Source organism: Eumetopias jubatus, unplaced genomic scaffold (assembly GCF_037043125.1).
Source record: "Eumetopias jubatus isolate StellerSeaLion01/CBP00866 unplaced genomic scaffold, mEumJub1_p1.0 scaffold_7, whole genome shotgun sequence".
NCBI lineage: Eukaryota > Metazoa > Chordata > Mammalia > Carnivora > Otariidae > Eumetopias > Eumetopias jubatus.
In genome coordinates, this window is record NW_028274813.1 from 126,141,564 (window position 1) to 126,158,825 (window position 17,262).

The 17,262-nt window shown below is 41.7% G+C and overlaps 1 protein-coding gene across 1 annotated transcript in view; it reads right to left on the reverse strand.

The window, feature by feature from the left end:
- The window catches only part of AGBL1 (AGBL carboxypeptidase 1), a 732,091-nt gene that overhangs the window by 326,093 nt on the left and 388,736 nt on the right, over window positions 1–17,262 (reverse strand). The window contains exon 20 of the mRNA XM_088025191.1: window positions 1,732–1,863. Coding sequence (XP_087881317.1) covers window positions 1,732–1,863 — 132 coding nt within the window. The remainder of the gene's footprint in view (window positions 1–1,731; window positions 1,864–17,262) is intronic.

Here is a 17,262-nt window from a genome sequence, read left to right on the forward strand (position 1 = left end):
CATTCACTTACATTCATTATACCTTTTTGATTATTTTATTCAGTGTTAATACTATTAATAGATTTAATTACTAGTAGTACTAGAAATAGTAGTTTGGTGGATATTTATCTCTTTTAGTACTCATTAACCCAGGGAATGAAGCTGTTGTATACACAGTAAATTCATATATCCAGAATAATAAAGGATTTGGAAGAGGTAGGTACCATGATATTGTGATATTGTGATTTATAGTAAGAAATATAAATTTGTCCTTCATCCCCAGTCCCTGACATGGTGTTCCTAAAACCCTTGTAAATTCCTAAGTGATAAGAGCATGAGTAACATCTTTTGTTCTAATGAGGTGATTCTGGGTGGGCTCCTGGATCAGGCTATCCCCACTTCTCTAGAGTGGGGAGAGGAGCCGGAAAAGAGTTAAAAATTGATCACAGCTATATGAAGAAGCCTCCATAAAATTCCAACAGTATGGGGTCCAGAAAGCTTCCAAGTTGGTGAACACATCCACATACCAGGAGGATGATACCCACCCCCGACTCCACAGGGACAGAAGCTCCTGTACTTGGGACCCTCCCAGTCCTTGCCCTATGTAGTTCTTACCTGGCTGTTCGTCTGCATCCTTTATCATACCCTTTAATAAGCCGGTAAATGTCAGTAAGTGCTTCCCTGAGCTCTGTGAGCCACTCTAGCAAATAACTGAATCCAAGGCAGTGGGGGGAGGTCAGGGGTCCCTCGAACTGATAGCTAAGACAGAAGTTGTGGGGAACCTGGGACCGACTACCTGTGACAGGCATCTGAAGTAGGAAGCAGTCTTGTGGAACTGAGTCCTTAAGCTGTGGGATCTGATGCTGTCTCCAGGTAGATAACTCAGTTAAATTGTAGGACACCCAGCTGGTGGCTCAGAAGTGCTTGGTGGGGTGAAACCCCCATACATCTGGTGACCAGAAAGTGTTCTATGTGAAAGTAAAGGAGAAAGACACAGGAGAACTAGAGGCTTTTCCAAGCCAATAATTTTTCTTTGTTTTCTATATACATTTGAAATAAAGGCCAGTTTTTATTTTGCATTGGGACAACATTGCCTCATCTACTTCTTTCCAATCCCCTTTCTCCTGACAGGAAGAAGTCCCTCCTTCTTTACCCTTTCTTAACTTCCTCTTTGGTTCAGTGGGGGAATCACTGAGCTCTAACCACTGGAACCCAGAAAAAAGCAGAATTAGCTCCAGTGGATCACTGCTCTGCTTTCTAGAGCATGCTCACACAGAGGGATGCCAGGGTCTAATGCCTTACATTTTTCCATCTCTTCATAGTTATTTAAGATCCTTTCACGTTCAGTATCATTTTGTTGCTCTCATAAACATGAAACAGAAGCAGTATTTTTACTATCCTCATTTCATAGACGATGAATGGTGATTCAGAGAGGTAATGTTAATGACTCCTAGGCGCACACTTAATAATTGTAAAGCCAGGCATTAAAATGAGGTTTCGTGTCTCCAATTCTTATGCCCTTTGCACTATATCATATCATATAGAAAACAAAACAGAGCAACCAGGTAGTACAGCTATTATTCATCAAAAATGTAGAGAGGTTGCACATGCCTCCAACCTGTTTGTATTATAATCCTATAGTTAAAAGAATGAAAATGCTTATTTAGGGGAAAAAAATGGGTGGAGTATGTGTGTCTCAAAGGCAAGAATATGGACACAAAATGTGTTGTGTCATTCTCCCCAATGACTTACCCTGTAGCCGATGTCTTCCAAGAGAGTCGATGTGCCCACAGTGGACTCTGCTTGCCACAGGGTCTCCTTGATGCTACAGCCATAAAGGAATACATTCTTCTTTTGAGAGTGGCCATGGAAATCACAGAAGACCTACAATGGCCAAACAGTGAGAGGGAAAAAAAGCCAGGTCAGGTCTATTGGTTTCTTCTCGCTTTTATTTTATTTATTTGTTTGAGAGAGAAAGAGAGAGAGAGAGAACACAGGCAGAGAGCAGAGAGGAGGGGCAGAGGGAGAGGGAGAAGCAGACTCTCCCACTGAACAGGAAGCCCAATGCGGGGCTCAATCCCAAGACCCTGGGATCATGAACTGAGCCGAAGGCAGACACTTAACTGACTGAGCCACCCAGGCACCCCAGGTCTATTGGTTTCTTAAATGTCTAAAGTGTCAACTTTCTCAGACAGATACTGTTTACTTAGCAGAACCAGTAGCATGAGGATCATTGGTGATCTTGGTAAGAGTTGTACTGGTAAAGCCAACCACTAGATCTGTGAATGAATCCATCTGGCTCAGACCCAAAGAACCACCCAGTTTACCTGGATGATTCTCACATAGTATCACTGGAAATAATGTGTAGTTTTTGCGTAAGCCACTAAGTTTTGGGGTTGTTTGGTATCTAGCAAAAGCTAACTGCTTCAATAAACTGTGTTCTTAATCTAAATATTTACTTCCCTTCTTTCCACATGTAAAATTTACTCATCTTCTCCCCAAGGAAGACTCCCTGAACAGCAGGGAATAGCAGAAAAGCGGGACGCCTGGGTAGCTCAGTCAGTTAAGCATCTGCCTTTGGACTATATCTAATGTTTTAAAAAGATTTATTTATTTATTTGAGAGAGAGAGAGTGTGAGAGAGAGCGAGTATCAGAGGGGAGATGGAGAGACAGAATCTCAAGCAGACTTGGTGCTGAGCACAGAGACTGACGTGGGGCTCAATCTCACAACCCTAAGATCATGGGCTGAGCCAGAATCAAGTCAGATGCTTAACCAACTGAGCTACCCTGGCGCCACTGACTGTATCTAATTTTTAAGTATTTTCATTTATGTGTATTTCTTGTTTGTGTCCTCTAAAAATTTTATTCCAACTCCAAGGTCATACAGAGTAGCCTATGTCGTTACGCCCAGGCCACTGTATTACTTTATCTCTCATATTACGATTCACCATCTGTGTGGAATTTATTTTTTAACACATTATGAAGTAGGGAGGTACATTTATTTTTATTTTCTACCTTTTTTACATAGGACCATAAGTCTTCCAAGACCATCTCTTTCCCACTGCACCACAGTATCAACTTTGTCATAAATCAAGGGACTATATATGGGAGTCCCTTTCTGGAATATCCGTTTTCCTCCATTGATTTATTTAGGTGTTGTTTTATCAATAATACTTGTATGAAATACTGTAACTTCAAAACAAGTTTTGATATCGCTACATAATTTGTCCAGTTTTCTCATTCTTTGTCAAGACTGCCTCAGTGATTCTTGGCTCTTTGCACTTCCAGTCTGGTTTGAGATCAGCTTGTAAGTTTCCACAAAATAAAAAACAAAACAAAACAAAACACCCTCTGTGGGTTTTGACTGAGATTGCATCGAACCCAGGTAGATAAATTTGCTGAGAATTGGCAAATTTTCATTTTTCTCAATAATGTATCTTGCACATCTTTAAAGTTAGTCTTATGAGATTAATGCTTTCTGCTATTTTTAAAAAAGATTTTAATTATTTATTTGTCAGAGAGAGAGAGCACAAGCAGGGGGAGCGGCAGGCAGAGGGAGAGGGAGAAGCAGACCTCCTGCGTAGCAGGGAGCCTGATGCGGGGCTCAATCTCAAGACCCTGAGATCATGACCTGAGCCAAAGGCAGACCGTTAACTGACTGAGCCACCCAGGTGTCTACTTTTCTGCTATTTTAAATCCTATTTTTAAATTTAGATTTTTATTTGTACATTGATAGGTTATATGTGACTTGACTTTTAGATATTGACATTCTAACCTCTGATTTTCTATGTTACAAGGACACTATGAAGAATGTGTAAAGGCAAACCAAAGAGTAAAAAAACCTATTTGTAATACATATATCCAACAAATAAATATATATATTTCTGTACATCAACAAGGAAAAGAGCGACAACCCATTTTTTTTTTAAAATGGGCAAAAATCTTCAATTGACATTTCACAAAAGAGAATGTCCAAATGGCTATTAAGCAAATGAAAGTGTACTCAACCTCATTAATGTCAAGAAAATATAATTTGCATACCACAATGAGATGCCACTGTATCTAAGGGGTTATTAGGATGCTAATAACATCATGAAGACAGACAATGCCAAGTGGTGACCACAGTACAGAAGAAACAGAACACTTGAATCCAGTTGAATGGCTATCAATGATGTTGTTGGTTGAGAAGTTAGACTAGATGGACAATAAATTGATAACACTCCTTTGGAAAATAATTCGCGAATGTCTTCTAAAGCTGAATATTCACATATTCTAGAAACCTCCCAACAGAAATGTATACACTGAGCACCAGAAGATAACAAGAATGCTGAGAACTTCCCTAATCTGGGGAATGAAACAGAAGATATCAAGAATGTACACAGCAGGGGCTCCTGGGTGGCTCAGTCATTAAGCGTCTGCCTTCGGCTCAGGTCATGAACCCAGGGTTCTGGGATCGAGCCCCGCATTGGGCTCCCTGCTCCGCGGAAAGCCTGCTTCTCCCTCTCCCACTCCCCCTGCTTGTGTTCCCTCTCTGGCTGTCTCTCTCTCTGTCAAATAAATAAATAAAATCTTTAAAAAAAAAAAAGAATGTACACAGCAGCACTATTTTTACTAGCTTAAAACTGTAAACAGTATAATGGATTAATTGTGGCAAAATCATTTGATAGAATACTGTTGAACACAGAGAATAAAAAAGCAAGCTAGACACGAAAGGGTACATCAAAGGATTTCTTTTTTTTTTTTTTTTTTTAAGATTTTATTTCTTTATTTGAGAGGGGGCGTGGAGAGGGAGCAGGCAGTAGGAGCAGAGGGAGAAACAGGCTCCCCGATGAGCAGGGAGCCCGATGCAAGGCTTGATCCCAGGCCCCTGGGATCATGATCAAGGATTTCTTTTATATGATGTTCAGAAACAGGCAAAACTAATACGGTGGTAGAAATTAGGGTAGTGTTTATTTTGGGAAGCTGGGTATTATTGTCTGATGTCTCTGGATTGCTGGTCATGTTCTTTTACTTGATTTGGTTGGTGGTTGCATGGTGTGTGCATTTTGTGACAGTTTATCAAGCTGCACAGTTATGATCTGTGTACTTAAAATTAACAGACGATACCTACACATTGTGTGTTTCAAAAGAGACAGAAATCCTAATATTTTAAAGAAGTGTTTCCTCACATTGGCTCCTTAGTCTCTAGAAATGTAGCCTTTGCATATTAAGTTAAGGACACAGAATAGGCAACCGAAGGTGTTTGTCAAATTTCATAATGATGCAGAATTGAGGACAAGTGATGGCAGAGTAAACAAGAGTGGAAATTGTAAGTGGCAAAAAGAACAGAATTAGCAAAAATAGAAATATTTAACTTGGAATAAATATAATGTCCTACAATTAGATTCAAACAGTGGCCCAAGTGAAGGATAGACACAGGGAGCTAAGAGGTAGATTTTGAAGGAGACATCCAGAGGTTTTAGATGGCGATTGGCTCAGAATGAATCAGAGGCCACAGATGTCAAAACTTAATCTAATCATAAATTGCTTCTGGAGAAGTAAAGTGGCCATATACTAGAAGAACAATCCGTCCAATGTACCTCATACTGGCCAATTTATATCTAATATAGTGTTTCTCATTTCTGAGTGTGGCATTTTAGAAAAAGCCAGGACACCTCAATAAAGAGGAAACAGAAAGCCAAGAGAAATGGGAATGTTTGTGAACAAAGGACAGCTCAAGATACTGGAGATGTTTATCCCAAAAGTAAAAACGTCTCAAAGGGGTCTTGATAGGAGACCCACAAATTTCCAAATTCTCCCAGTTGGAATATAAATAATTGTACTTGCTATCATCTCAGAAAGCACAGGAAGGCAAAAGGAAGGATAACGTGGACACAGACTGCAGTTCTATATGAAATTCAACAGTTGTTGAATATCTATTCCTGGCGATAAATAACTCTCTCTAGTAGTAGCTCTCTTGATATGCTGTGTCACACTTTTAAAAACCGCCAGCGTCTGGAAATGTTTGAGCAGAAGCCAGATGAATGGCTATCAATGATGTTGTTGGTTGAGAAGTTAGACTAGATGATGATTTTTTGGTATGTGATAAAGTCCTGACGTTCACTGAGTGAATAGGAAGCTGCTGACAGCAGGAAGGCAGCCCAGGACACTCGGGCTGCATGAATGAAGCCATAAACAAACACACATGTCAAAGAGAACCAAAGGGGCCAGTGAGTTGAGGATCTGCCCAGCCATGATAGGAGAAGAGGAAGACTAACTCTCTGATGACAGCTCAGCACTGAGAAACCACGTTGCTCTGTTGGTGGGCCATGGGAGTAGGGAAGAATCAGTGGCGTCAGGACTGATTTTCTGGAAACAAGCTGGTTGCAGGACAAGGAGGGCTGACTTGATTGGGAGCCAGAAGGCAGGGTTTTGGACAGACCAAGTATGTATGAGATGAGGGTTTTAAGGACTAATGGACTTGAAATTATTCTGTGTGTTCACCTTCCTGTCCTCCCTCTCTTTCTCCTAATTGTCAATAATACACAGCTACTACTACATTGGGCTGGGGGGCGGGGGGACGGCGATGACTTTTAATTACATTGTAAATTCCTTGTTAGCAGAAAAAGTATTTAAGTATTTTTTTTCTCTCCAATAAAACAAGAAAAGAATTTTATTTTTTTTTATGTGGAATCCTGTATTCTTTTCTCAGGTTGAAGTCTTATGAGAAAATAAATCTCCCCAAGCTTCTAGATATCACTGAGCTGTGGGTACCAGAGCCAAAATGATAAGCAGATTTGGGAGGAGAGAGTCGGTCCAATGACAAGTCAAACCCCACACAAGACACAGAATGAAAGCACAGAAACAATGAATAAGCACAGTAAGTTGTTCCCTAAAGAGTGGGGTCATCAAGAAAATGCACAGAGAAAAGCAGAAAACAGAAAATGTGGGGGTAGAAAGAGAAACATGAGAGATGGGAAGAAGAATGGTTGGGCTTCTGGTGCTTTCCATTCCTATAAGATTATAGGACTTCTTTTCTTCAAAACTCTCCATCTTACTACTTGGGTTACTTTTTTTTTTTTTTCCCCTACAACTTTTTTTAATATTTTTTTAATTAACATATAATGTATTGTTTCAGGGGTACAGGTCTGTCATTAATCAGTCTAACACAATTCACAGGGCTCACCATAGCCATACCCTCCCCCCAATGTCCATCACCCAGCCACCCCATCCCTCCCACCCCCCACCACTCCAGCAACCCTCAGTTTGTTTCCTGAGGTTAAGAGTTTCTTATGGTTTGTCTCCCTCTCTGGTTTCGTCTTGTTTCATTTTTCCCTCCTTTCCCCTATGATCCTCTGTCCCGTTTATCAAATTCCTCCTATCAGTGAGATCATATGATACTTGTCTTTCTCTGACTGACTTATTTTGCTTAGCATAGTACCCTCTAGTTGCATCCACGTCATTGCAAATGGCAAGATTTCATTTTTTGATGGCTGCATAATATTCCATTGTGTATATATATATATATATATATATATATATATATATATATATACACCACATCTTCTTTATCCATTCATCTGTTGATGGACATCTAGGCTCTTTCCACAGTTTGGCTATTGTGGACAGTGCTGCTATAAACATAAGGGTGCACATACCCCTTCAGATCCCTACATTTGTATCTTTGGGGTAAATACCCAGTAGTGCAATTGCTGGGTCATAGGATAGCTCTATTTTCAACTGTTTGAGGAACTTCCAGACTGTTTTTCAGAGTGGCTGCACCAGCCTGCATTCTTTAAGCAAGACTCTGGTATTTCCAACAAATATATCCCCTTGGCCAGTGTTTCTCCATCCTAAAATGGAGGTTTGCACTAAAATCTCCTGAGGAGGTTATAAAAATACCAATGCCTGGAGCCCACCTCCAGAGATTTTTATTTAATTGGTCTGCAGTGACACCAGAGCTGAAGGATTTTTTTAAGTTTTCCAGGTGATTCTAATGTGCAGCCAGGGTTGAAAACCACTCTGTTCCTGTCAAGAGTTTAGAGCAGTGGATCTCATATGTGATTGAGTGTTAGAATAGCCTGGAAGACTTGCCAAAGTACAGATTGTAAACCCTCCCCAGCAATTCTGAGATTCAAGGAAGTCAGGGCTAGGCCCCGGGAATTTGCATTTCTAGCAAGTCCTTGGTGATGCTGATATCTCGGACCTAAGCCTGAGCTTTGGAAGTCTCTAGCCTAAAGGAACCAATAGAACTGTTGGAGGTTTAATCCTCTACCATCATGAATTCGCCACCAACCTTTATCTCTTACACCTCAGTGTCTGTGAATTAAACACCCACCATTCTTATGAAAAGTGTGCAAACAAATTAAAGCTGTGTCTTAGCAACAGATTTCTCAATAAAGCCAGAAGCTTTGCCTTCGTGGTGACAGGCACTCCTTAAATGCTGAATTCAACTGAAGAAAAGAGTTTTCTTTTTTTCTGATCCTTACAGACTCTGGAAGCTGAGGTAAATGATAGAGCATAGACCTATTCACCTGTGGGAATGAGCACTGCTTAGCCCTGGGACTTCCAGTGGCCTCTGGAGATTCAAAACAGAGGAGGTGCCGACATTGTCCTGCTTTTTGCTCAAATGACATCCCTAAAAATAAATGCTTGTTAATTATAAGAAACATGTATTCCTCTAAATTATAGGGCGCAATTACAAGACAAATTATCAAGTTATTTCTGTTCAGGGAGCTTTTTCTTTCCTATGGGAAGATGTAACGTTTACGCTGCCTTTCAGTAAAATTCTGTGCCAGGTGGGTAGGAAGTGTGCCCAGTGATGGCACTCTAATATCCACAGGCTAACCTATGGTCCTATCTTGCTTACTCATCGACTGATTCAGCAAATACTTACTGGATGCCCTCTTTGTGGCAGGAGAAACTAAAATTTTAATATAATACGGCACTGCCCTTAATAAAACAACAGTTACTTTATTAAAGACTTATAATGCTTCAGATAACGGGCTAAAAAGTTAATACAGATTATCTCATGATGAAGCAGGTGGTACTATTATCCCCATTTTGCAGCGGAGAAAACTGAATTTCAGATCAAATAAGTAACTTGTCTTGTCCAGGCACACCCAAGTTTTCATTGCTATTAAGTATGTGAGTAAATATTTGAACCCCAGAATGTTCTAACCCAGAATCCATGTTTGAAAACACTTTTTAATTTTCTGTACTGCCTCCTCCAGAAGCTGTTTTGTTGGGATGATCCCATGAGTAAACAGGAAATCATACTGCAGTGAGAGGAGGATGGAAGTCGAGGTAAGTACAGGTCTCTGGTAATGCAAATAAGGGGGTACGTGCACGAGTCCAGGGGCATCATTCACACGGCGTTCCAAATGAATGGTACCCTTGAGGATGTGCGAGAGTGCAGTCCTAGGATTCTCGAGGTGGGCGGTTCCTAAGTTGAGTCCTACTGAGTGAGAGCTATCCAAGCCAATGGAATGAGGAAGAAAGCACCATGGATCTGAGGAACTGCAAGCATTCAGGATAAGACTGCAGAGTGAAAGGAAAGGAGAATGGACCTTAGGGTCTGCAAGTGGGCACCAGGCAGATCAGTGATACCCTTGCACACCACTCTGGGATGTTTGGACATTTACCTTGAAGGTGGTAAAGGAGCCATTAAAGTGTTTGCATAAGGAGGAGCAGCATGGTCAGGTCATCGGGACAGGGGGGCAAAGAGTGGACTGGAGGGAAGAACACCAGGCCCCAAGGGATGACAAGGACCTAGCTAATGCAGCGAAAGTATGGAGCTCAAGGAAGCTTAAGTATGGAGAGAAAGGATGTTGGGTGAGAGCAGAAGGAAGTAAAATCTACAGGAGGAGACGAAATGGATCTAGGGGCCAAGTGAGGAAAAGAGGTTAAGAATACTCCTTAGATTTCCGGATTAAGTGAACAGGCAATATGTTTGTGCTTTTCCCCAAAGGCAAGGAATATAGGGAGAGATGAAGATTTGGAGGTTTCATTTCATTAAGTTGTGTTTTGTTTGAGCTGGAGTGGTTAGTTTTGAACTTGCTGGCTCTGGGCTAAACTGACTCCCCTGTGTCTCGCTTTCTCCATCAGCAAAGTATATGGTGTCGATTGGATTACGATTTTGGAATCAGGCTCTCCTGCATCTCCCTAGTACCTTTGCCAATGAATTCTTGCCTGAGCTAAATTGCAAGGCTAATTTAATTCATGCAAACGTGAGTTCCACCATTTCTTGCTCAACAAAGAGATCGTTCAGGGCCACATTACTATGCTCCTCACATGCCTTCCCCACCTTTCGCCTCCATTCCTTGGTCCCATTCCTGTTCCTCCATAAGCTAATCGGGTCCTTTATGCAAGAGGTTAACCCCCATCTCAAACGCAACCCCCCGAGCCATTCCCTTGCTCCCCACAGCTCATGTATTCCTGATTGTGTTTACTGCTCTGCTCTGTCAGCTTTAAGCTACTGTGTTTTCTATTCCTGCCATCTGGGTCTTGTTCCTGCTTCCCAGCAGTGAGACCTCTGCATTATTTATGCCACTGCCACAGGAAAATGAAGGTGAGGCTGAACCATGAGAAGGCCCATTCGGGGGTATGTGATGGAAACCCAGAACAGCAATGCTTCCAATTAAACCAAGCAAGGCTCACTAAAGCCCTGGAGATTCCAACTTGCACACAATATTTTGCAGGCAGCATTCAGCCCAAGCTCCTGAGTAGAACAAACATCTCTATGAGGGAAATGATACTGGTAGCATATTCGGTTGTCCTCCAAGAGCCTTGTCTGCAAGACCAAATTTTCCAGACCTTTTACTGACAATCATGCTCTCTCCTTAGCATTTCATCTGAGTGATAGCAACATCGAGTCATGGCTGAGGTGAACCACAGGGGCCCTGGGCAGAATTTATTCCTACAACTACCTGAGAGGAGATTTTACGTTCCATTCCCTTTCCTAAAGGGAGACACTTTTACTAAAATTGGGCTATTATGGGCTAAAGTTCCAACATGGTCTTAGAAAAAGCAGCCTTTACTTACAAATCAGTTGGGCCCCCTCCAATGGCTAGCGTAGGGCAATTATTTCACATTAAACTCAGCAGCAGCTTCAATAGCTAACCGGCGATGAGACTGCCCAGAGTGGGACCCTTTCTTACATGTTATAAAATGCTAGAGGAGGTTTTCTGACATCCCAGTGTTATATAGCATAATGTCCTTCTTTCCAAGATAGTTTAATTACACTGAACGTGCCCATGAAAATTAACACAAAATGCACAGTCTAATACGTAGCTCTGTTTTGGACATAGCACTCTTCTGGTAAATAACGATAGTTTAGTATTGTTTTATTTACTAGACTGCCTGATAAGTGCCAGTCACACTGCTAAGATTTTACACACATCTACACTCAGTATCAAACCCTGCAAGGAGGATGTCATCCAAATTTTTAGATGAGGTTCTACTTCTGCTAAGTTAAAGGAGGTTAAACACTTGCCCATGGCCACCGATTAAAAAGCAATGTTTTACCTCAGACTCTGATCAGCCTGCCTCCAGAGGTTTTCCACAATAAAATATTTTAAATCACTGGATGTGCCAGTGATGAAGAACAGTATAACAAGACTGTCAATTAGCAGAATTCAGATGGAGCTACCAGGCTTACCCTGAGTTCTCACCTTGGCTAATTTTTACTCCCGTCTGTGGCTGGCTGGCCCTCTGTGAGCAATGAGCTGAATACCCTGAGACGGCATTCGTGCAGTGAGTTCTTGGCAGGTTCCTCGGGAGTTAAAACTGTTCCTTTTCCCCACTTATAGAGGTTGGGGGGAGAGAAGCACCAGCCTAAGTGCCACGTTTGGACACAGTCCCAGTGATCTGTCAGCCTGGGTGAGGCCCCAGCCGTCTGTCTCACTCAGTTACAGGTACCGAGGCTCTCAAGGTAGAAGCATTAATCTACTCATTTTGTGCACCACTCCTAATCAGGGTAGATGGGTTACTGGGGACCCCATCTTCCCCAAAAGCTGGAGCCTAGACTAATCTTTTTGACCCATGGCAGATGTCCAGGTTGTCTAGATAAACCCAGAGGGTGGGGTGTAAATGCTGACCCACCACCATGCTTACCTACTCCATGTAAGAAGGCTTGCCTCAGTTTCCTGATTTGCATCACTATCTTCATGGACTGTCGGTTGTCTTGGCCCTGGAGGTGGGACTGTGCTTTACGGTTGGCAACCCCCACTTTCTGGGACTAGAACTTTGAGGTCTATGTCCAATGCCATTGGCTATGATCAGTGCTGCCTTGTTCCACTCACCAACCGGTCCTCCTCGAACATATGTATTGAACAGATGAAGCACAGTCCCCTGTGTCTTCATCTGACGCCTGTTTTTACCTGTGGCCCTCCCTCATAGACAACAGTCTTATGGCAAAATTAGCCCTGGTCCTGCCTCCACACATTTCTTGCCTCGTTCCCATTCCACCAGCTCTGGGCAGAGGCACCATCACACTGATTTAGACAACTACCCACCTACTTTCCCCTCCACTCCACCTCCTACCTTTGTTCTGCCTCACAAAAAAAAAGAAAGAAAGAAAGAAAGAAAGAAAGAAAGAAAGAAAGAAAGAAAGAAAGAAAGAAAGAAAAATAAGGAATTGGCTCAAACTTCTTGGAAAAATCTGACTGGCCCTCCCTGTGGCATGTAGAAAACCCCAGATTTCTACCCCTGTGATACAAAAGATACATTAGAGATACTAGCAAGGGAGAAAAAGGAAAAATTCTCTGCTTTTCAACATAAATTTATTCAAGAAACTTTAGCAATTCACTTAAGTGTGGAGTACTTGTGTCTATAAAAATACCTATAAAACATGGTTTCTGGTATTTAGAGAAGCACTGTTTAATCTGTATTCTGATAGAGTAGGAACAATTTTAAATAAAAGAATATGGAATCAAATTTAAATTTTTTTCACCCAGGACCTCCAAGAACATTCTGTCCCCACCCCCCAACTATGGAAGCAGGATTTTTTTTTTTTTACTTGCCATATCCTTACACATGGTAAAAGGAGAATTCTAGATGCAATACCTTAGCATGAATCAATGAAAATGAGCAAAAATAACACTTGTCCTTCTGCCACTTCTGAGGCATAAAGTGGAGATAAATAGCATGTACAATGTATCTTGAGGCCTTGGGGACAAGGTTTTAGGAAGAGACATGCCATCCCTTTCTGCTCTCTCCTTTTGTGTCTCTTAAAAGAAGCTGATTAACTAAAAACATATGCCGGAGGGACAGAAATAAGACCAGGAAAATCATTTAAGTAGCTAAAAATTCTGTTCCACTGGGCCCCAGAGAAAGATAAAACCAAAATATGCCCACCCTGTCCCTTGGCAGAAGGCGGCCTAGTTTGTATCAGTTGTAAATGGAAATCAATGAGCTCTTCAAAGAGCACTGAAATCCTTTACCAGCACGCACTCCTATAGCGAGAGCCAAGGGGATAAGAATCGATACCTCTCCTAATTCCAAAGCCCAGATTCTTCGCAGGGGCACCGGGGCCAGGCCAGCTACAACACAGCAGCCTAGAAGAGCCTGTTGGCCTAGCTTCCTGGGAGCCTGCAGGAGCCTGAGAGCCTTCCTCCACTCCCCTTAGCCATGCCCACACCTCCTGGCCCTTGCGGGGAGCTCCCCCAAAAGGAACAGATTCATTGCCTCCTACTAGCTGATAATGGTGGAGCCTGTCTGTTCTCTGGTTACATGCCTTTTCTCTGGCTCGACCTTTCTGACTCATAAATAGATCTTTCTTCAATAGCCTTTCTACTCTGCCCTCTGCCTTGGCTTGAATTGCATGCCCATATGCTGGTCCATCTCATTTTGGGCAGGTCCCTTTGTCTCCTAGTTGTATTTCAAAGCCCTGTGACCATGCTTTGATTTATCTTTAATTTCCTGTATTTAGGTAAATATGTACCTATAGTGACATGTACAGACCCCGAATGAGTTTTTAGTCAATGAGTTTGAGTGTAAGTGACTCTTTAAATCGAGATATAGAACATTTCTACTGACCTCAAAAGTTCCCTCCTGGCCCCTATTATTGAATCCCTTTCTAGAGGCAACCACCATTCTGATTCCTTGATCTTGAACTTTACATAAGTTGAAACATAGAGTTTGTACTCTCTAGTGTCTAGCCTAGGTCACTCAACATGCTTCTGAAGTTCATCTGTTATTGCATATATCAGTAGTTCATTACAGCTGGGTTTTCTACTGCTTGTTTTTTGCTGAATAGTATTCCAATGTAGGAGTATACCAATATTGACTATGTTTCTGGGGTTTGGATCCAACATCTGGAACAGATTTCCTGACCCTCTCATGAATTAGTGATAGAAAATCAGGGTTCAAGAAAATGGGAAAGAGACTGTAATGTCAGTGTCACATCAAATGAGTCAATGACAGCAGTTAATAAGAAGCTTCCCTTCCTCTGCCCCTTGCAATCACCCCAACTACAGAAAACTTGCCCGAATACCAGTTTCACAAGGCAGAAGATCTAAGAGATTACAGGCAGGCCTGTAGACCCTCTGAGGAAAGAATATTATTTTTCTCTAGGTTACTGTAATAAAAACCAAACAAAACTCTCATTAATCCTTCAAGTGCAGCTCAAGTGGCATCTCTTCTCTCCAGTTTTTCCATAACCTTGAGGGAAGATGACTCAACCCCTTATTTGTGTACCTATAAAAACTCATACAAACTTTTGTTGCAGTTTTTAACCATCTTATACTCCTTGTTTCTTTGCAGACCTGACTCCACTTTCTAAGTAAACTATAGAACCCCCCCCAAAAAAAGGACCCTCTTTTTCCTTTCCAGTGAGTATACACACTTGGTGTAGAAGAATGGACACATGGATGACTGCCCAGTTGGATGGGTGGATGAATGGCTGGATGGGTGGATGGGTGGGTGAATAGGTGTATTGATAGTTGGATGGGTGGATGGACAAGTGGATGAGTAGGGGAATGGCTGGATGGATGAAACAGTATGTAAATATTGCCATATTGCCTACAAACCCAGTGATCTGTCTGGTCTTTAGCAACCCCCAGCAGTATCAGGATACTGATTTCTCTCACTATCACATTCTCATTGGTTCTGGAAGTTCCTATTATTCTACTCACCAATACGCAAATGCCTGACTACCATCTAGAACAGGTTATATCTCCTAGCCACCAGAAAGTAGCTTCCTGATACTTCAGTAAATATTTTCCTAAGAGCTAGAGGCTGGACAGAGTCACAGTTCATCTGTAACCACGTAGCATGGAAAGCTTCGGCGTCCTGGGTTCAGAATGAGTGGCACTGCTTCTGCTGTCAGCAGGCGGCTGGTTAAATACAGCCTCACAGGGAACTAAAAGGTGATGTTGAGCCCATTAGAGAGTTTTGTAACACTGTGAATAGCATTTAGGACTCAGCTGTTTCTCACCCACCTCTCAGATGCTCCCAGCAGGAAACAAGTCTGTAGCTGTCATGTTTACAGTTAATTAATGTTTATTTATATTTTTTAAACAAGGCATTCACCTGTCATGCTTTAAAATAAATGTTCTGCTCTTCAATTAGAGGTTGTCAGAGTAGAGAGGAATCCTGTTTGTTATGGGTTGAATGTGTGTATATTTAAATGTGTATCAGGTGAGGACCTCTTTCCCTGTCTCTCTTCTCACAGAGGCTAAGGTTTCTTTTCTCAGAGAACACATTCTTTCCAGGCTTTGACCGTGAGATTGGTGCTCTGCTATATAGGCCATGAACTTGCTTCAAGGGGGTAGACAGCATAGATTAAAGCATCTTCTTAGATGAGGGTAGTGGGGATTAGCACGAAAATATTGCACACTTGACCAGTGTAGAATAAGGATTCTTAAGGAAAAAGGACATTCTTTGTTCTCTTTGCAGTAAAGTATTGACTCAAACCCGGTACATTTCAAAGAAAGTTCTGGCTCTTGATTGGCTCCTGGGAGATCACCTGAACACTCTTGAAAGAGTCTACTAGATAAGACTGTCTTTCTTTACCTGGGGCCTTGGGTCATGCCAGATGGTTGATGCTGACAATGTGATCTATGGTGGAGGTCTTGGGCTGTTAAGTGTCTTTTTGACCTCTAATGGGGCTGGAGACTGAGTAACTAAGATCAGCCATGTGGGGCACCATAACTATAACTGAGCCCCAATAAAAATCTGAACATCAAAGGTCAGATGAGCTTCCCTGGTTGGCAATACTCTCCATGTTATCACACATTACTGCTGAATTAAGCACTGTCCATACAACTCCACTGGGAGCAGACACCTAGAAACCTATACTTGTCCCTCCTGGATTCTGCCCTATGCACCCTTTACCTTTGCTGATTTTAATCTGTATCCCTTCACTATACTAAACTATAATTATGAGCACGACAGCTATTCTGAGTTGTTTGTCCTTCTAGGGAATCAGTGAACCAGAGGATAGTCTTAGGGACCCCAATACCCTCTCTCAAAGAGTAAGTGATAAAGATAGATTCGGTTGCAGGGTGGAAAACAGGTCAGAACTGAATGCCAGCTCTGCCATATACTTCACGATGACCTCAGGGAAATCACTCGACCCCTTAATCTTTTTGAGATTGTAATAAGATTCTATACTAGATATTCATCTAATATTTCAATAGATATTCACTGAATGTGCCACTGTTATACTCACGTAATATATGTTCAAACAGTGGTTAAGGGTAGAGGTGATTGGCCCATCTGTGGGCTTCTCCACACTATTTTAAGTTCCTGAGGTTAGGCAAGCACTCTAAATTTGAACATATGCCCCTCCATACTTTTGCAGAGAGTATGTTCACAGTTTGTAGTCAATAAATGATTGTTTTTATACAGTTAACTTGGCTACAATTACTTCCTTCCTTATCCAGATCTTAGGCCTCTGGTTTCAAATACAGACCTTCATCAATTGATGATGAGATTATATCCTGTTAAATCCATCCCAAATTGAAAATATCACACATTGAAAATGTATTTAATACACCTAACCTACCAAACATCAGAGCTTAGACTCACCTACTCTACCCATGCTCAGAACACTTACATTAGTGTACAGTTGGGTGAAATCATCTAAAGGCCTATTTTATAATAAAGTGCTGAATATCTCACATAATTTATTGAATACTATACTGAAATTGAAAAACACAACGGCTATATGGGTACAGAATGGTGGTACGTGTATGGGTTGTTTATCCTCCTGGTCATTTGGCTAGCTGGGGCTATGGTTTGTTTCAAGAAGCCATTGCCCAGCATCACAAGAGAGGATCGAACCGTGTGTCTCTGGGAAA